Raw genomic sequence first — 20,852 nt, forward strand, 5'->3', positions numbered from 1 at the left:
AGCTGGTCAGGGGGCCAGGTGGTCTCAGAAATGGCCATACAGGCCAATCAGGGGGCCAGGTAGTACCGTCTTCAGAGCCGGACAGCCTCAGCTGGACCCTGAACTTCAGAGGGCCCCATTCTGGCCTTCCTGGGGCCACAGCCCTCGCAGCGAGGTAAGTCTGCAGAGCCAAACTCCTCCTGAACCGTGTTCTGGATACCTGGGAGCAGCCACTTCCTGGGCCCACCCCGTCCCCGTCTCCTGGCCCATCTTCTCAAGGCTGACTGTGCCCACGTTTGCACCCTTCAGCCAAGGAGATACCAAGGATGGGGCTGTGACTTATAGGTGGGTTGTCCACACACCTGTGCTCGAGGCTGCCCCTGGTGAGGGATGGAGGTTGGGGAGAGAAGGAACAGGCCAGGGGCCCGGCCTCCATTTGTACTGTCGCCCTGGCCAGGAGCCAGGTGAACTGCAAAATAAAAAACGATTTTGACCTTAATGTTGGTTTTAGAAAGAAATGGATGGGATTCTTTCTAGCTGCTCTGGCTTCAAGCTGGCCATAGTTTTAGGGCAGATACTCCTGGAGCTTTGTTCCTAAGCAAATGTGCTCCATGGTGCTGGGGGGAGAGGAGAGATACCTTTGCTGGTGTCTCCCCTTTTGACAGCTTATCAGTTAGTAGTACCTGATGCTGCAAAGTTCGTTTAGGCACTGAGCTCTGAGAGGGTAATTATTGGAATTTATTTGATTTTAAGGTGGGGAAGAAGCAGGAAGGGCTGCTTACATTTCTCAGGGAGTCGTTTGCACCCCAACTTTCTTTCTTTCATATAATAAAGAACGTAAAAATTCCATTTCCTATAATATTGTAAAAAAACTCGCCCCAAGGTTTTAATGGAAAGTGACTGAATGACAAACACATTTTAATCCTTAGGTCAAATGTGCAGTTAAGAATAAATTATCCTTTTTTATGGGTATAATAAGTTCATGCCTATACATGTGTGGGATACCTTAGGAAAGATGTCAGAAGAAGAACGAAGGCCGAGGACAGTGTGTGGTCCAACCCCAAGTGCCGTGCAGCGTCCAGAGGACGGTCATTGCTGTGGGCACGTGTGCGTCCTGTGGGATTTCCAGTCACATAGCGCTTCTGGGGTTGGTTTGCCACCTCTGTTCTTTTCTTCAGCCTGTCTTTGTTCCTTCTTCCTGACTTCTCTTTCAGCAAAGCAAAGAACAATCTCCATTCTTAAACACACACCCACACGCATGCACAACACTCACCTCTTGCTTGGTGGCACTTTTTGAAAGAATGAACACTATGGAGGATTAAGAGAGAACCCTCAGTGGAAGGGGTTGGAGCCGTGAATTGCCATGAGTCACAGCCCCATGGAACTTTTGATTACCCTGGCTGGAGTCTGACTTTATGCTTCTCCTCCTTGGAAAACTACAGTGAGGCTACATGTATGCGGATTATACAATAAGGACGCTTACGGTCGGGATTGTGTCTGCCTAAAGCCCCCCTGTCTTGGGCTGTACAAAGATCCATCTGATTTGTCGCACTCATTAGAAAAGTCTGCTGGTCCCTTCTGTGGACAGCATGGGACGGTACAGATTAAAGGGGCGCTGTGCTTGCTTGTGGAGGTGGCTAGAGGAGAAGAAAGCTTCCTTCTGGGAACCGAGGGAGAGAGAGGGCAAGAGAGGAAAATCTACCGTTTGGTTTTTGCCTCTGCAGAGTGCCTGCGATGTTGCTAAAGGTGCCAAAAGAACCACAGGAAATAATAGACGAGACCTTTGGCTGTGAATAAAGACATGATTTTTCCTCCTGGAAACTTAATTTTACAAAATAACCTGTCACCTTACCTTGGGTGCCGCCAGCATGATTGTGCTGCACGGGACAGGATAATGGGTGAGATGTGGCTGGCCACCATGTGTCTGCCGCTCGTCTGGGCTGTGCCAGGGTGTGGCTTATCTGAGCCCAGTTTTTTTTCTTTTTTTTTTTTAATAACTGACCTAAGATTTTTTTAATGATTGTATGATTTTACTAGTTATTAGGTAAATATACATTCCAGAGGCTCTTAGCATTTACCATTGATTAACATAGTCTAACTAGGGATGGTCACTCAAGGCTTTATGGCTTTTATTTCAGTGGCTTTATAATTCTTGCATGGTTGGTTAAAACTGATGGTTTAGCTCATGATACAAAAACATGTAATTGCCTATGTGGATTAGTCATTAAATCTTATTTTCAGTGAGGACATGATTTTACCTTAGGTTGCTACGTTATAGACAGATTAACTAAAAAATAAAAGTGAAATTAACCTCTTTAATTGAAAAGAAACGGGAGAAAATTAATTTGAAAAGTTACGTGCACCCCTTTGTTCATAGCAGCACTATTTACAATAGCCAAGACATGGAAGCAAGCCAAGTGTCCATCGACAGATGAATGGACGGAGAAGATGCAGTGCATATATATACACAGTGGAATACCACCCAGCCATTAAAAAAGAACGAAATAATGCCATTTGCAGCAACATGGACGCACCCAGAGACCATCATATTAAGTGATGTAAGCCAGACAGAGAAAGGCAAACATCATATAATATCACTTATATGTGGAATCCAAAAAAAATGATACAAATGAACTTATTTACAAAACAGAAATAGACCCACAGACATAAGAAACAAACCTACGGTTACCAGAGGGGATAGCGGGGGAGTGGGAGGTAAATTAGGAGTTTGGGATTAGCATAAACACTCTACTGAGTGCAAAATAGTTAAACAGGGACCTACTGTAGAGCACAGGGAACTATTTTCAGTGTCTTGCAATAACCTATAATGGAAAAGAATCTGAAAAAGAAGGAAAAAAAAATATATATATAACTGAATCACTTTCTGAGCCGTTTTCTTATCTGTAAAATGAAGCAGGTGACCCGTGGGTCCTCTGAGATCCTTCCCACTCCGACTTTTCGTGGTTCTGTGATCAGGACGAGTGGCTGCTCTACAGTGGCTGCATTATTAGAACTCAGAACTGACCACTGAAGGACATAATGAAACGTCACATAATTAAATAATAGCTCCATTTCGTGTCTGCCATGTGCCAGTCCTGTGCCAGGTTCTTAGCAAGTTTCATCCCATCTCAGGCAAGGGAAGGAACCCCAGTGCTCACAGCATCCCTGTACTGGGCATCTCATCACCTGCTTGCCAGTGAGATGTGGGGCTTCTGGACCTTGCCCTTGGTCTCAAAACAAGTGAGGGGCTGTGGGATCAGGATCCCCGCTTCTCGACTCCCTTCCATTTGGAAATTAAGTTGCTCTCTGTGCAGGCGAGATGAGCCGGTACATCCGAGGCAGAGGGTAGGCCATGCGGTTGCCAGGTGGGTGGCAAGTAGATGGTCAGTGAGGAAAGCCTGTCTATGAGACCAGGGGCGGGTTTCCATCCTACAGTTGCCCTCCCTCTGGAGACGCGGTTCCCCGTGGGGGAAGCGCTGTTTGCTCATTGTCGCTGGGAGGATGCCCAGCACGGGAAAGGCCGGTGTGGGGGCCTTGGAGGTGACCGGAGCCACCCGTGCCCTGCTTGACCTCGACCTTTCCTCGCTGCTCCGCGGGGAGGGTGGCCTCGTTGAGGCTCCAGTTGTGTTCCACGTGGCCGTGTGTGGACTGCTGTCTGCAGATTGACCCAGAAGGGAGCTTACTGCACCCAGGGGCTTCTGTTTTCACGTCTCAGGACTCAGTCTCCATACATATTGTCACTTGCTTTCATCTCCTCTGAGGTTGAAGTGCAGGGTGCCCCCCGCAGAGAGAGAGGAAGCCTCCTGGTATCAGGCGAGGCATCTGAGAGCCCAGCCAGGCGAGGGCCCTTCCCATCCTGGGGCAGGGGCACAGGGAGTGGGGTCACGGTGGCGTGTGTAAGAGTTGGGGCCCACGGCTGCTGTTTCCTGGCACTGCTGTACCCGGGACTAGGTGCTTACGTGCTCCTCCTGTTTCATCCTCACAAGAATGCTTGATTTATGGTTGAGGCTCAGAGGAGTTGAATAACCTGCCAGGGGTGGCCCTGGGCACCTTGGGTGGGCACACCAAGAACCTGGCAGGGCCCTGAGCCTCTGGACTCACATTGTCTGCCCTTAATGACCTCGCTGGAGGACTTTGACTGCACTCAATGTCCAGCTCAGGTGGATCCAACCTGTTTTCACAGAGAATTTCTCCATCTGCAAACAGAGTCACCCCGGTCGATAGCTGTCGTGACCCACAGAGCCTCGAGCAGGGCTGCTCCTCAGCCTTTGGGAGCTGAAGGCAGGTTGGAGAGCATAGATGTGGGAGGAGGGCAGGTGTCCAGGAAGCAGCGGGCACAGACCTGCCAGGTGTGGAGGTCCTCGGGACCCAGCAGGGTCTGCGTGAGAGTCCGGAAGCCTCCCGGGTCTGGGACAGAAGCCGGTTTTGCATGGGCTGCCTGCCTCTCTTGCTGGTCCGTTCTGGGTTTAGTGACCACATCAGAGAGTGGACACACAGGGACCGCATCTGCCTGTCACTTCCACCCGCCCTGACGTCTCACACCGCTGAGTCCCCATAAGCAATCAGAACTCACCTCAAAGATCAGTCCAAGCCATCCAGGCTGATCCTCCAAGCCGTATCTGTGGCCACATATGAAAACATTGCCCCCGGAGATGTGAAGAACTAGACTGTGTCCTGATAGGAAGCGGGTGACATGAGCTAGCCCGGGCCCGACTTGCCTGCTCTGGGAGCCACCTGTGGCACCTGTGAAAATGGGCGTTCCGAGCCCTGATCCCAGCTGTGCTGAACTGCTTCGCCAGGAAGGAGCCAGAAGCCAGGGCTTTCAGTGAGCGTCTCAGGCAATGCCGCGTGAGGACTGAGTCAGGCTCCATTTATCTCTCATTAGCCTTCTTAAAACGGAGGCCTTGGGCTTCCCTGGTGGCGCAGTGGTTGGGAGTCCGCCTGCCGATGCAGGGGACACGGGTTCGTGCCCCGGTCCGGGAAGATCCCACATGCCGCGGAGCGGCTGGGCCCGTGAGCCATGGCCGCTGGGCCTGCGCGTCCAGAGCCTGTGCTCCGCAACGGGAGAGGCCACAACAGTGAGAGGCCCGCGTACTGCAAAAAAAGAAAAAAACAGAAACGAAAACGGAGGCCTTTTCCAGATTAAACATTATTGATTGCAATCGATTATTATTCACATACTTGGAAGGATGTAGAGCTAGGCTCCCCGTGTACAAGACCATTTACGCTTGATATACTGGGTGAAGCTAAGCGTCTGAGTGCAGGGTGCCTTGTGTTGGCACCTTTAGGCCTCTGGGCCTGTGGGTTCCTGCCCAGGGTGAGCTGGCTGGGGGTGGGGTGGGGGGAGGCAGGGGGAGCAGCACAACGCAGCTGGCAGTACGTGCTCCAGTTAGAAGCAGTCAGCAAGGCTAAGGGATGTGGCCTTTGAAGACAGTAGTGTGAGAATTGGTGACATCGGTTGCCCCTCGTTGGCTTTCTCCCTTTCCTTGGAATCCCCTCTTGTTTCCAAACACACTTCTTTTTTCCTTAGCTCGGGGATTTTTCCTTAGCACAGTTAGGGACTGCACTGTGTGCCCTCGAGTTCATATGTTGAAGCCCTGACCCCCCAATGTGACTGTATTTGAAGATAGGACCTTTAAGGAGGTGACGAAGGTTAAATGAGGTCGTAAGGTGCTAATCTGTTAGGGCTGGCGTCCCTGTAAGAAGAGGAGGAGACGTTAGGGATGAGCTCACACAGAGCAAAGGCTGTGTGAGGACACAGGGAGAAGATGGCCATCAGCAAGTCAAGGAGAAACCAAACCTGTGGACCCCTTGACCTCGGACTTCCAGCCTCCAGAGCTGTGTTGTTTAAGCCCTTTGGTCTGTGGACTTTGTTCTGGTGGCCTGAGCTGACTGATATGTCGGGCACCACCTAGTAATCCTTTGGGTATCATGAACCAAAGATGCTGATTTTGTCCTCAGACTGAGCCAGAACCTGGAGCCAGGACAAGGCGTTGGTCTCCAGGGCAAGCGCTGCCCAGGTCTGCGCTGTTGGGATGCAGCAGGCAGAGGACGTGAGCACGTGGATGGATCCTTCCTTACCTCTGTGTCCACAGCATGCCCCACAGTGGTTGACGTATAGGAGGCAGCCAGATTGTTTGACGTATAGGAATGAATGAATAAATTGTCTTCATGCAGATACGATGTATGGACATTTAGAAATCCAGTGGGGGGTACCGGGAATCCAGTTGGACCACACTTGCTTTGGAAAATCAATGCCTGCACGTGGCAGTGACCCATTTCTCTGGTCTAAAGTTTTCTCTGAAGAGCATTGAAGGGCCCTCCCAGCCCTGCTCCGGTCAACAGACAATAAAACAGTGGTTCTCAACCAGGGATTATTGCGCCCCCCAGGGAACATTTGGTAATTTCTAGACACATTTTTATTGTCACAGCTTGGGGTGGGGGGATGCTAATGGCATCTAGTGGGCAGAAGCCAAGGATACTGCTAGACATCCTACAATGAACAGGATGGGCCCGCTGCGACAAAGTACTAACCATCCTGAGATGGCCACAGTGCCGAGGCTAAGAAGCCCTGTGTCGAGACTCGATTTCCTGGTCCATGATGATTTAATTAGGGTGTGTCAGTTCTAAAGAGGAAAGCCACATTAAGCCGTCAGAGAGCTTTTCTTCTGGGGAAAACAGTTAGCAGATGGTTGAGCTGCATATCTGCTGACTGTTGCACGGTCTGGGGAGAGCTCCTGACATCTGAAGGGCCTCGAAAGGCTTCCTTCTTCAGGCTGCTGGGGTATGCGTAGCAGCCTGAGAGAAAGCAGGTCAGCAGTTGTGGGCCTTGCTCTGGAAATGATGGACTGGGCTGAGGCCCTTTCTCTCTCCTGCAAGGCCCACTTGAAACACCTGGTCCTCTGAGTCCCCTGGTCCTTCGGTGCCCTCTGTACTGTGTCCAGGGCAGGAAGGGGAGACAACTGCTGATGCGAGGGTGGGGTGCTGGAGGGTGCCAGTCTCTGGAGGAAATAGGGAGGGAGACAGTTGTAGAAAGAAGAAGGGAGGGGACATCTTTTGAGATGAGAATGAAGCAGGCGTGTTTTCGAGACACGGAGGAATCTTTTGGCAAAAAGCGTTGAGAGCCTTCAAGCAAGTGCTCCCATCTTCTAGGACATCTGCTCCAAGCAGGGCCTGGGGTGGCTTTGGATGCAGAAGAGAAGGGAAGGTTTGAAACCATGGCTGGCGAGTAGACCTGCTTCCAGGAAGTGATCTCAATGCCAGAGGCATTTACTGAGCCGGCAAGAGAAACTGTGGCAGGTCCAGGGAAAACGAAGATAAATCAGACCAGTTCCTGAGCTCAGGAGGCCGGCATTTCCTCGTGTTGTCTTCATCTCCTGTGGTTCTCTGCTAAGTGCTCACCACCTCGGGGTGTGCTGCCGTGAGCATGAACCGCTCTGAGAAAAATCTACAGTAGGAAGCCAGTTTGGGTGTCAGTGAGCATTTCACAAACCTTGTTGGTTTGTTGGAATGAGGGATTAGGGCTGCCAGATTTAGCAAACAAAAATACAGAGCGTCCAATTAAATTAGAATCGCAGACACACAGTGAGTGACTGGGACTTTATACTAAAAAATGTATTCTTTTATCCTAAATGCAAATTTAACTGAACATCCTATATTTTATCTGGCAACCCACGGCAAGGGGTGGGGTGGGTACTGCAGAATATAACTCCTGACAGTGGAATGCTGTCCCAAGTCATATATTTGCCAGCTCTTTTTTTTTTTTTCTTTTTTTGGCCGCTGCACACAGCATGCGGGATTTTAGTCCCCCGACCAGGGATCGAAACTGCGCCCCCTACGGTGGAAGCCCGGAGTGTTAACCACTGGACCGCCGGGGAAGTCCCCGTGCCAGCTCTTGAATTCCTTCCTCTGCAGACCACTTTGCAACATTTTCTCCCCTTTGTCTAGGGACACGTTTTCAGTTTTCTGGCCAATCCTTTTCTGGCATCTTGACTGCCCAGGACAGCTGTGAAGCCAGAAATGCATGCAAGGTGCTGCCTGGTGCAGGCAGAGCCCAGAGGAGCCAAGCCAAGGCCAGGCTGGCCGCATCCCAACAGAGCAGTGGGGTCATGAGATGATGGAATATCTCTTGGCCAGCATCTGGAGCACCGCAGCATGTTTTAAAATAAGGATCAGCCTCCTTGGCTGGTACTGGCTGAGGGGGGAGGAGAAACGGGGAAGAAGCTCCAGAAAAATGGAGAGAGGATGGATGAGAGGGAAGGCCAAGAAGAGGAGCATGGCAGGCAGGGTTGGAGGGAGAGATCACGGGGATCCCTGGAGTCGGGACAGGTGGCAGACGGGGCGAGCTCAGTCCTGCTGCAGTTGCCCGGGGGCCTCCAGATGAAGGCTCTGACGAGTCAAGAGCAGGCTGGATGATGATAGCAACTAGTATTTCCGAAAGGCTCACTATGCTTTACTTGCATTATTTCTCTGTCTTCCTTTCCTGCTCCTCTCCTTTACTTTAGCCACACTGGCCTCTGATATTTCTGCAACACACCAGGTGTGCGCCTACCCCAGGGCCTTTGCACTTGCTGTTCCCTTTGCCTAGGATGCTTCCCCCCGCAGGTATCCCCCTGGTTCACACCTTTACCTCGTTTCTGATCTTGGCTTCAGTGTTTCCTCCTTGGAGGGCTTTGCCCAGCTGCCTTATTTTAAAATTGCAACACCCCTCCCCTGGCTTTCTTTTTCTCCATAGCACTCGTCACCATCCGACAGTCCATACGTTTTACTTGTTTATTGTTCCTTGACTGTCTTCTCCCTAAAGAATGTAACTTCCAGAAGGGCAAAGATTTCGTTCATTGTTGAATACCCAACGCCCAGAACAGGTGCTTTGTTTGATCAGGCACTTGGTAAACGTATTTTGAATGACAATGATTTGAGCTATTCCTTAAACAGCCCTTATTGCTCCCACTTTACAGATGAGAGAGCTGAGGGTCAGCTTGTACAGACCCTGGAGCCAATGGGTGAGAGCAGGATTTGTACCCAAGCAGCGTGCCTGTCCAGTGGTGGGTGGGTTGACCTGGGGCTCTGGTATTAGAGGGTTGTAGTCTGGCATGGGATGAGAGACTGTCCGAAGTGTCTTGTGTCCTTCAGTGACGGCTTTGTCTCCGTTTCCTCAGGATGTGGCTCTGAGCTGGTCTGTGTCCCCGATGGCCCCCGCAGCAGCTCGGTGGAAGGAAGTCCTTTCCGTCCTCCGACACACTCCTTCTCCTCCGTCTTCGATGAAGACAAGCCGATAGCCAGCAGCGGGACTTACAACTTGGACTTTGACAACATCGAGCTGGTGGATAATTTTCAGACCTTGGAGCCTCGCTCCTCAGACTCTAAGAATCAGGATTGCAAGGTGAGCTCGCGGAGGAAGTCCACGGACTCTGTCCCCGTCTCTAAGTCAACGTTATCCCGTTCGCTCAGCCTGCAAGCCAGTGACTTTGATGGTGCTTCTTGCTCAGGCAACCCCGAGGCCGCGGCCCCGGCCCCAGATGCACATAGCACGGGTTCGAGCAGTGCTTCCAGTACCCTTAAGCGAACTAAGAAACCGAGGCCACCTTCCTTAAAAAAGAAACAGACCACTAAGAAACCCCCTGAAACCCCCCCAGTGAAAGAGACACAGCAAGAGCCAGCCGAAGAGAGTCCTGACCCCAGCGAGGAGAATCGAATCGCCGAGACGAAAACGGAATCGGCCAAGACGGAAGGTTCTGGACCAGCCTTATCGGAGGAGACACCCGTAGAACCTGCTGCCGTGCCCAAGGCTGCCTGCCCTCTGGACTCCGAGGGTGCAGAAGGGGCCATCCCCCCAGCTTCTGGGGGTGGCAGAGTGCAGAACTCACCCCCCGCTGGAAGGAAAACATTGTCTCCTGCCACGGCCCCAGAGGTGGTGGAGGTGTCCCCATTGGATACTGGGGGGCAAGAGGACTCCCCAGCCAAAGGCCTCTCAGTGAGGCTGGAGTTTGACTATTCTGAGGACAAGGGTAGTTGGGACACCCAGCAGGAAAACCCCCCTCCCACCAAAAAGACAGGCAAAAAGCCAGTTGCCAAAATGCCCCTAAGGAGGCCAAAGATGAAAAAAACACCCGAAAAACTCGACAACACTCCTGCCTCGCCTACCAGATCCCCTGCTGAGCCCAATGACATCCCTATTGCTAAAGGTACCTACACCTTTGATATTGACAAGTGGGATGACCCCAATTTTAACCCTTTTTCTTCCACCTCAAAAATGCAGGAGTCTCCCAAACTGCCCCAACAGTCATACAACTTTGACCCGGACGCCTGTGAAGAGTCCACTGAGCCCTTTAAGACATGCTCTAAGACCCCCAGCTCACCTTCTAAATCCCCAGCCTCCTTTGAGATCCCAGCCAGTGCCATCGAAGCCAATGGAGTGGACGGGGATGGGCTGAACAAGCCCGCCAAGAAGAAGAAGACGCCCCTCAAGACGTAAGTTCAGGGGTGCAGGTGGTAAGATCGGAGTCGGGGCTGGGCATTGGCTGTGATTGTTGCTCACGTGCCTGGATGACCCGTCCCCCATTTGCTGCAGTGCCACCATGTTTGCGGCAGGATATCTGTTTTCATTCCTCTCTGCACCCACAGTGGTGGCTTTTCCTATCCACATATCCCATTGGGTCTAGAGTCATTGATCTTTTGCCTCAATTAGTCAGTGGTCTAAAGCTTTACTTGTAGCTGAAGACCTGACTTTCAACTTCAGGAGAGTGTGGGAACCATGGAAAGGGAGCAGCCCAGTGGAGGTCTGGTCAGCCTCCCTGTTGGTGACTTGGCATTTTCTGTTTAGCACATGAATTGCTTTTTGGAGTGGCCTCAAAACTAAGAGATTTGCTCTTATATTATTAAAATTTGTAGTGTTTGTTTCTGCCCATTAAGGAGACATTAGCCCAGGAGGCAAACACAGTAGGCTTGGGAAGCCCTTGAGAGAGAGAGAGGTCTGGTCTGGGCCCCTTCCTGTACCCCAGCTAACGTGTAAGAAGCACGCCGGTTTGTCTTCACCCCTGTGTAGTCATCTTCATAGACGAGCGTCCACAGGCCCTGTAGGTCCAGAAAAGGTCAATGGAACCTGAAAGGGAGAAGCAGTCCCCACGGTCCCCAGGAGGCCATTAATAATCAGGTCTGCTATCCAAACACTGGCCAAGTAGACTGAGCATAATACTACGTGTCCATGCCTCTGGAATTCATCCCAAGACCCAGCTCCAACTCGGATGGCTACCGGTCCATCCTCAGGACTTTGGTACAAGTGTAGGTGGTTTGGTGCTTGGAGCTTTTCTCCACTCATGTAGTATCGTCAATAATTTAACAAGGCCAAGGAGACCGGGCTTCTGGCGGCAACTCAGCAGAACAGACCATGGCTGCTGGCCCCTCCGAGTCCGCCTGGCACAAATCGAGATAGATGGTGTCCTGTTTACCTCTCATTCTGGGCTCCCCCAAGCATTTAACATTTGAGAAGAACCCAAGGCTTCCTGAGAAGGTCTCTAAGCAGGCTTTGGCCTTGGATCACCTTACCTCTGTCCGGTGTTGGATAGAGGAAACAGTCCTGGCCAAAAATGGGACTTTTCTTAGATCAGCTGCCAAACCAGGCCCTCCTTAAAGATTCCATAGCATCTTTGTTGGAAGCTTTGTTTTAAGCCTCAAACTGGAGAAATCTGAAATGCCCAAATCACAAAGCTAATCTCTCATTTTGGGGATGAGAGCCAGTTTGTAGCCACTACCTCCTCCTTCCCTGCACATAGCTTGGTTCTCTGCTGTTCTGTCATCAGAGGTAGCTAACCGAGGTTGGGGAAGCTAACCCGTCTCCAGGTCTTACCTCTAGGGCAGATGGCTTGGAATCCTACACTGGGGTGACAAAGCTCTTTGAGCCACCAACATTTTATGGGATAACTGGAACCAAGAGAGGAAGGCGTTCTCTGACAGCCCCTCTCCAGAAAGCGGGGATGTGGCCCACACTTCCAAGCAGAGCAGCGGATGGCTGTTGTAGCCTAACCCATTAATAACCAGTTGTCTGCAGATTTACCTTTTTTGTCAGTTCCTTCTGTCTGTCTCTCTTTTTCTTTGTCTTCTTGTCTTAGGATGGTTGAAGACGTGATGTCTGTATGTTCTCTGTTGTAAGTAAATTAAATGGAATCTGCCTCTTACACCAAATGTGCTTTTTTCTGCCTTTGTTTTTGCTTCCAAGCGCTTTTTATTTCCTTTCCATGGCTGCTCCTTACGTATTTCTGTGGCGGGCCTGGGAATGATGGGGCATGGGGCTTCCCAGTAGCAGAGGTTATTTATCTGTTTCATCGTGATTAGCATAAATGAAACTGCTTGGCTGTGAAAACGTGATTATCCAACATCTGCCTGCTTGTCAGGAATGGAAGTTTTTTTTTCCCCTTGCTTATTGGACGTCTTCATCTGAAACCCATACATTTTTTTTTTTTCACTCTCATCCCATTCTTTCATTTGAAATTGGGCGATTGCTTTCAAAGTATCGTGGCTTCACATTAAAATAACCACCCAGTCCAACCGCAGGCAGCAACCGCTACCACTTGTTCTGGCTACACGTGAAGCAGAAATGTTTGAGCTGTTTCAAATTGAGACTGATGGGAGCCCCCTGAAACGCAGGGTCAGCTCAGTGGAGCACACGGCTCTGAGAGCCATCGCCAGGCTGCTCTGGGTCAGCAGGACCGGGCTAGGTATCAGCATGCCATCTGGGGGCCGACTTGTTGAGGGAGACAGAGCAACCACCGCTGTGCCTGGACTGCTTTGCCTCCCTGGCCAGGAGAGATCTTGTGGGCTGCTCCCGGGGGGCCCAAGGACAGGCACTTTCTCTGCCTCTCCATTATTCCACGAGGAGCTGGCCTGGCCCCAGACATCCAGCAGCCCCGGGATAGGGTGGAGTCTCTCAGGCTCTCTTCTGCCCAAGGGATTTCTTTGGTATTTTAGAGCCATTTAGCAACTGTAAAATACACAGTTGTATATTTATATGCATGGACAAATATATGCTTCAAGCTGTGATTGCACTGTTCACATGGCAAATGTCATAAATGCTGTAAATAACCATTTATGGTATTTCTTTCATGACTGAAAGCCATTGTTGGAGCGTTTCATTCCAGAGAACACGAGGAGGAACTTGGTGCCAATTTGCTCTGTCCACCCAGTTAACGTTTAGAGCAGGGGAGGGGAGGGGGGTGGTCTAAGTTGAGGGGGACCCCCGCACAAGCCCTTGCCTTGCTGGGGGCAGGACCAGACCACGGAGGGGCCTGAGACCAGGGGGCAGGGGCCGATCTGCAGGTGGAGAAGCCTCCATTCTGATAGTGGAGATGAACCCCTGACCACCCAGTAGACTTAATGGAGCCATCTGTGCTAAAAGCCCCTTCTGACTCCTCTGGAGTCTGAGCTGATGCTTCCTTTGCCTAGGTCCTCCCCTCTCCTCCCCTCCCCCTCAGCCCCCAGTTATTTATACGAGGGGGAAAAAAAGAGAGACCAGAGTTGTTAGTCGTGGTTAGGAAAGACATTTTTTTAAAAAATTGTTTCATCTCCGAAAAAGAGTTCCGGAGATTGGTTGCCCAACAACGTAAATGTATTTTACGCTACTGAACTGTACACTTAAAAGCGTTGACGGTGGTAAATTTTATGTTATGTGTATTCTACCATAATTTAAAAAAAAAAAAAACGATCTCACCCCTCGCCCTGCCTTTAGTCAGAATCCCCCCCCAGAAGTTCAGAGGTGCGGGAATCCATTAAGCTCAGAGTCCCCGCACGTAGGAGGGAATCTGCCAGTTCTCCCTGAAGACCCAGGACTTTCCTTCCTGTTTCTGCACGGCTCCTTCGGTTGTTTGAGTGCTGTGTCGGCTTGGTCTTCTGTGAACTGGATCCTGTTCATTGGTGTCACGAGCTGACATCCCCTCCCCCACCTTAGTTGGTTCAGACATTCCTGGATGGATCCAGATATATTAATCTGCTCACCAGAATCTGCTTTTTGAAATAAGAACATCTGGGTAAATTTAGCTTCTTTTTCTGGGTCAGCTCTCCAAAATGGCATCTTTTCCAAGATTTCCAGCTTGATGACTCTTTCCCTCGGGGGCAATAATAATATCTGTTAAAAAGTCGGAATGGATTGTCGGTGTGGACGTCTTTCGGTTGGTGTTGGAGTGGTGTAGACTGGAGGGTGGTCTGGGTCAGATACTCAGCAGTCAGACGCTCTGGGCCTCAGTCGGCTCTGGAATGTTCTGTGCCTCTGTCTGTTGTGTTTACATTTTCCATTTTGTTTCCAGTGACACATTTAGGGTGAAAAAGTCGCCAAAACGGTCTCCTCTCTCTGATCCACCTTCTCAGGTATAATGTTCCCTTGATACTTGTGATTTTATCCCTCACTCGGGAAGATAAGGCTGATGTGTTTTTATTCCCCATTAGTCAATAGAGTTTTCTTTTCTACTCATCATGCCCCTCTCCTTGCCTCCTACATGGAGGGTCCCTCAGTGTTTGCAAGACATTGTTTTGATCCCTTTCCTTGGGGAAACATCAGAGTATGTCCCAAGAATAGGCAGATGTTCAGGAAAAATGTCAGTTGGATTCTATGGGAGTCGTGCTGGTCCATTTTGGCCAGTTAATCTGTTGAGAACTTAACTTGAATATCAAGTTGCGGAAGACTGTTGAGACAAACGCATATATAGTGAGAAAGAAATGAATATGCGTCAGGAACCCTGGATTATGTAACCAGGGTCAGGATGGGGAGGTAAAGGGCTTTCATCCCCTGCAGAAGTGGCGGCTTGGGCTCTTTCTTCATACGAGTCCCTGTCTCCCTCTTCCTATAGTTCCTCTACCAAATATACGCCATTTCTTCTACCCTGTTTACAGACCAAGAAGGGTATCCTGAAGTATGTGCCAGGCCATTCAAGGTCATAAAACAAGCAAAGCCCTGGCCAGCCAACCCTGGGCAGGGCGAGGCTGCAGAGAGGCGCCCAGCCCCACGAGAGGGGTCTTGGGTCCAATGCCACCTCTGCTGTAACATTTCTGGGCTCCCACCCTGCCCTGCTCAGCTGCACACCCTCTGTGGAGATGGAGATGAGACCCCCCGCTCTCTACCTCCCGTGTCAGGCGTGAGGATTGTCAGGCAATGTTGATGATGTTGATGTACAAGCCTGAAGCACTGTGTGGGCGTAACACTATAGTTGCCTTCATAAACGTGCCCGTAGTAAAAGTTTCCTTATTTTTCTCAAAGTGAATGGGCAGAAGTATCTCAAATAACCAAGACACAAAATCCTGATTCTTTTAAAACCCACGGTCATCACCCCTTTGAAACAAACCATCAGAAAAAGAAATTCATAGCAGAAAGACTTTGTGTCCTTGGGACTATTTTGAGCAGAGGAATTTGACAGGGACCGGTCCTGGTGAGGGGGGGCCCAGACCCCTGTGGGTGGGCGCGGAGGCTGGACGAGAGAAGAGACAGCTTCCCTTCTCCTGGTAGGACCCCACCCCCGTGGCCACGCCGGAAACGCCGCCCGTCATCTCTGCGGTGGTCCACGCAACCGACGAGGAGAAGCTGGCGGTCACCAACCAGAAGTGGACGTGCATGACGGTGGACCTGGAGGCTGACAAACAGGACTATCCACAGCCCTCGGACCTGTCCACCTTCGTCAACGAGACCAAATTCAATTCGCCCACGGAGGGTAAGCAACTCGGTGGCCGGCTGGACCGCCACTCTGCCTTGGAGACCACTGCCCCTAGGGAGCAAAAGGCCAGGAAAGGAACTTCTAAGCCAGGTAACCCTGCTGTTGGCTGCCATCCCCCGGTGCACCCCGAGCTCAGGCTGCCTTTTGAAACAGCCTGAGGCTTGAAACCAGCTGAATGGTGACCCCGAGGCACCTGCTGAGAGCCTGCAAAGAGCTCTCTAACTCTGGGTCCTGAGCTCACCTGAGCTTCGCACCTTCTTGGCTGTATGGCTTACATCCCTTGAGGATTTTGAGTCAAATGCTCAGGGTATGTCAGCCTGCCTGTGGGGTCTCTTAGCCCACTGTTCATCGGCCCCACGGGACGTCCCACAGTGTGACCGACACCTGCTCAAGCCCCAAACCAGAGGTTCCCCCCAGGCTTGCCAACAAGAGGACTGAGTCCTTCTGAATAGGCCCCAAGCAAGTCACTTATCTCATTTGTATCTTCCTTCCCCTTACGTATACCCACTTTCAGCTTTCTGCCTGATTCTTCGGCTTGAAAAATTCATGTATCTTAAGTCAGCAACTAGAACCTTCCTGCGAGGGATTAGTCCATTTCCAGGTGTGACGGTACCCTGCATCCCTAGTCCTCCTGGGGCCTTTCCCCCACCCACCACCATGTGGGGCTTGTGAGCCTAGTACTGGGCCGTCATCCCAGCACTGTGGGCTGTTGTGATGGTTCTAAGTTTCCCTTTCCAAGATCTTGATTTCTAGCAATTTTTAAAAACTGAGTAGAATTCAACATGAGGACAGTCATACAGGGAAACCTTATCTCCGCTTCTTTGCTGCTAAGAAGAAACCATGATCTCCATCAGACAGCCTCCTGCCCCCGCCTGGGCAGGGCAGGATAGTAACCGAGGTAACTTTTAATTGTAAGTAGGAATGCTTCCTCTGGAGGTTCTTGTATGATCAGGCTTCTTGGCGGCTTGCTTTGTGCCCATGAGGTCTCTGAATGGTACCAGTGAGATCCATTTCAAGTTTTGGGGGGATTTTGGGTGCTTATCTTATTGTAATGCCTTTCTCTAGTTTGATGATGAAAAGACAATCCAAATTACGAGTATTTGGACTTTCGGGCATTGTATTTTCTGCATAATGGAGCCTTTGGTTGGTTGTCTGGTTGGCCCTCTGGCTAGGGGTTTGGGAGGCTTAAGAGTCACCATCTCACTCCAACCTGACCCCAGGGGCCCAGGCCTGGCCTCAGCTTTCTTCAGTCCTCCTTTGCCTCTGTGCACACACCCCCGGGCCATGACTGTACCGGATGGAACCACTTTCCCCCAGGGACGCCCCTGCTCAGCTCCCCTGCAGTGGCTGCTGCAGGATGCCCCCTGCTTCCCTGTCTCCCAGGCTTGTCCTGCACCTTCCCAGCCTTTCCCTGGACATGGCCCCTCTGCCGTCTGCTATCAATGCTTGGTCTGAACTCGCTCTGAGGTTACATAACGCGGTAAGGATGATGCGGGTGCATCTCTTGCTTCCCTACTAGACTGTGCGTTTCTTAAAGACAGGAAGCCCATCTGAGCCAGCTTTGTTTTCCTTACAGCACCATGAACATCGTAAGGGCTAAAGACAGCTTTGTGAGGAAAAGAAAATAGAAGGCTAGGCAGGTAGACAGCTTAGTGGCCACAGTTTGATCTTTGCATCAGTCAGCACCTGTGTGAGGGAGACGGGGCGGGGGAGGAGGGGAGGGCGTGTTGACAGCCCAGAAGCAGCAGGGGGTGACTGAAGACTAGCAGGGGCCTGGCCAGTTTGTAGCACCTGTGGTTTCCTGCTGGCTCACCTCTCTTGAGGCTTAATAAGAAACTTTTAAATGTCATAGAAACCAACTTGAGCTCGCCATTATAGATAGGAATCAAAAGGTGTGTGTTTTGGGCTGTGTGTGTGTGGTTGTACCATCAGGAGCCAAATGAATACATGCTTTTTTTTTTTTTGGCCACGCCACATGGCTTGCAGGATCTTTGTTCCCTGACCAGGGATTGAACCCGGGTCCACGGCGGTGAAAGCGGGGAGTCCTAACCACTGGACCGCCAGGGAATTCCCTACATGCATTATTTTCATAATACCTTTCAAGCTAATAGGTGCCTCATTCAGTGGCAACATCTATTTCTTCATCTTTAACTTAGAACTGAAGCAGTCCACTCACTAGCTTAGTGGCATATTTGAGAATTGTTTGTTTTCTGCAAAAGTTCCACAAATAGGGAAATCTGTAAGTTTGGAACAAAACTCTAGTAAACCTGCCTCCTTAGAAAATGACTGTGGGGCCTTCCTGGTGGCACAAGGTTAAGAATCCGCCTGCCAATGCAGGGGACACGGGTTCGAACCCTGGTCCGGGAAGATCCCACACGCCGCAGAGCGGCTAAGCCCGTGAGCCACAACTCCTGAGCCTGCGCTCTAGAGCCTGCGAGCCATAACTCCTGAGCCCGTGTGCCACAACTACTGAAGCCCGCACCCCTAGAGCCCATGCTCCGCAACAAGAGAAGACACTGCAATGAGAAGCCCATGCACCGCAACAAAGAGTAGACCCCGCTCGCCGCAACTAGAGAAAAGCCCACGTGCAGCAACGAAGACCCAATGCAGCCATAAATGAATGAATGAAAGAAAAAGAAAAAGAAAATGTGAATATGTGGGAAGTCCTGACCATAGTTATAGCTGGTGGGCGATGGGAAATCCATTGTCTGTGTGAATTCAGAACAGCCTCAGTTTCAAGAGGTGTGGCCTGCATTCACCTCTCTGATGTACCTGGTTCCCTCCAGCAACTGGATGTAGAAACTGGATGCAGAGCCCTGTTCTCGGATTGTCCTCCTGTTACTGAGCCACGTCCGGCCATACCAGACACGAACCTGGTTGGGGTGCAGACGTACTCCCCAGAAAGAGCCTGCCCAGTGCTGCAGCCGCGATTGAGGCTTTCTTACACTGAAGTCATAAATCACAGGACAATGAAATGTTGGGTTAGAAATAATATTTGCCACTTGGACACGTATTCACTGCAATATGAATTCTCCAAGTAACAGTAATAAGGAGGAGCTGTTGGGCTTCCCTGGTGGCGCAGTGGTTGAGAGTCCGCCTGCCGATGCAGGGGACACGGGTTCATGCCCCGGTCTGGGAAGATCCCACATGCCGCGGAGCGGCTGGGCCCGTGAGCCATGGCCGCTGAGCCTGCGCGTCCAGAGCCTGTGCTCCGCAACAAAGGCAGAGCTGTCATTGGTGGAGTAGCCCTGCTGCGCCTTTTCATACGTGATTTCATTTCACCCTCCCAGCTCTAGATGGTAGATTTCTGCACTTCCTCACGTAAGAGCAGGGGAGCAGAGGCTTTGAGCTGTTAAGATTTGCTGAGTGTTGAGGGGCTAGTTCTCGTAGGACCAGGTCTGCCTGACTCGAAGGGCCTCTTCTTTTCCGCCATGCTCTTTACGTGAGCGTCATACAGACTTCCTTTCGTTCAGTGTAGAATGAGGATGTTGAGCTGATCGGTGCTTCCCTACCTGGGTTCACAAGAGATTCAAGTTGTCTTAATATTTCAGAAAACCTGTGGAGCTGGGTTAGAAAGATGCCCAGCTAGTTTAAAACCGCATGCTTGGGGGCTGTAATCATATCAGCTCACTGTGGTGACACTGATACTCTCTCATTGATTTAAACCTCAGATTGGCAAAATTATAAACATTTTTCTGTGAGTGCTTGCTTAGCAAATGCCCTTTTCTGGAGCCATCTATTGAAACATGGTGCCGTGAGAGAAAACCTCGTGCCTGTGATCCCCAGAGATGGAAAGTTTAGGAACCACTGGACGACAGAGCCTCCGAAACCTCCTAGCTCTGGTCTGAGACCCTGAGGGAGTATTTGCTTTAGATTCGAAGGTCTGGATGGCCATTGCTGGTCACCCTGTCTCCCTCTACACACAGCTGCACCAGCACCTCCTCTTGCATACGATAGAGAAGGGGTGGCCTTCTCAGGAGCCTAACCTGGTCTTCAGTGGCGGGCACCATTGTTGTCACACTACAGGCATGTAGAAGGGCCACCCAAGGAAGTTGGAGCAGTGTCCTTGTCCCCTTCCAAAAGGCTCGTCTCCTCTCATCACTTATGTTAAAAGTTTCAGAAGTATTAGCAAAGAGCAGTAACAGACCTGGTCACAGTCCCTTACCTTTGCGTGACCAGCTGTGGGGCTTTTCATCTTACATCAAATCATTTTACCCTGCAAGATGTATGCACCTTGAGCTCCGTTTATGGATAAGTCGATGGGCCTAGAGAAGTCAGGGAGTTGGCTTCCCTGATCCTGGCAGTGGCAATCAGGACTCGGTTGCATCCTTCCGGCTTCTACCCAGGCTCCTTCGGTCCCCCAGCAAAGCTCCAGCCATGAGAGTCAGATGGAAACACAGGTCCCTTGCCTTCAGAACGACAGGACCCATTAAAAATAACTTTGGGGGAATTCCCTGGCGGTCCAGTGGTTAGGACTCCTCGCTTTCACTGCAGTGGGCCCGGGTTCGATCCCTGGCTGGGGAACTAAGATCCCGCAAGCCGCACGGTGCAGCCAAAAAACCAAAATAAAACAAAACTTCTGGCCTCTTCAGCTCGAAGCAGCACATGCTTTAGCGAGCGGCCTCTTCTCTCATTTGTAAAGATGTTGAGCCATTTGGTATAACTGGCGTTACCCTTCTTGGCCTGCCTGCTGCGTGTGGCGTAGTTGAAAAATGGGGCTAAAATTGGTCGTGGCTCCCTTCTCCAAGCCTACCCTCTAAGGCTTAGAATTTAAGGCAGGTGAATGGGATTTTGAAAACCAAGCTCAGTAAGATGTTTTCTCAAAAGGTCTGAGACCCTCTTGGCAGGTAGGAAAGAAGGCAGATGAATGAGCTCAGTGACCTCAAATTCCCCGAGATCTGCTGCCCGGAAACGAGCTCAGATTCCAGGTGGGACACTGAGGAGAGGCTGGTAACCGGAGCCGGCACTGACGCGGGGCCCCCGGGCCTGGAAAATCTCCATGGTGGCCTCAGCTTATTCAGTGCATCCCAGGTGCTCTGTGGCATTGTGGGGTGTGCGGGGGTGTGGTTTCTGTGAAATAATTTAGGGTTAAATCATGCCTTGGCAATAGTAGTAATACCTTGGAGGAGGAAGCAGCTGGTTCACTATTATCTTTTCCATTTAGACGGTCTTTAGTAGAGC

At 50.9% G+C, this 20,852-nt stretch overlaps 1 protein-coding gene across 1 annotated transcript in view; it reads left to right on the plus strand.

Annotated features, from left to right (window-relative positions):
* Window positions 1-20,852, plus strand: part of TACC2 (transforming acidic coiled-coil containing protein 2) — a 189,643-nt gene that overhangs the window by 141,627 nt on the left and 27,164 nt on the right. The window contains 3 exon segments of the mRNA XM_029245524.1: window positions 9,138-10,449; window positions 14,274-14,334; window positions 15,467-15,668. Of these exon segments, the coding sequence (XP_029101357.1) occupies window positions 9,138-10,449; window positions 14,274-14,334; window positions 15,467-15,668 (1,575 nt within the window).

The sequence above is a fragment of the Monodon monoceros genome, unplaced genomic scaffold (assembly GCF_005190385.1).
Source record: "Monodon monoceros isolate NGI ecotype Baffin Bay Population unplaced genomic scaffold, NGI_Narwhal_1 Super_Scaffold_4, whole genome shotgun sequence".
Lineage (NCBI taxonomy): Eukaryota > Metazoa > Chordata > Mammalia > Artiodactyla > Monodontidae > Monodon > Monodon monoceros.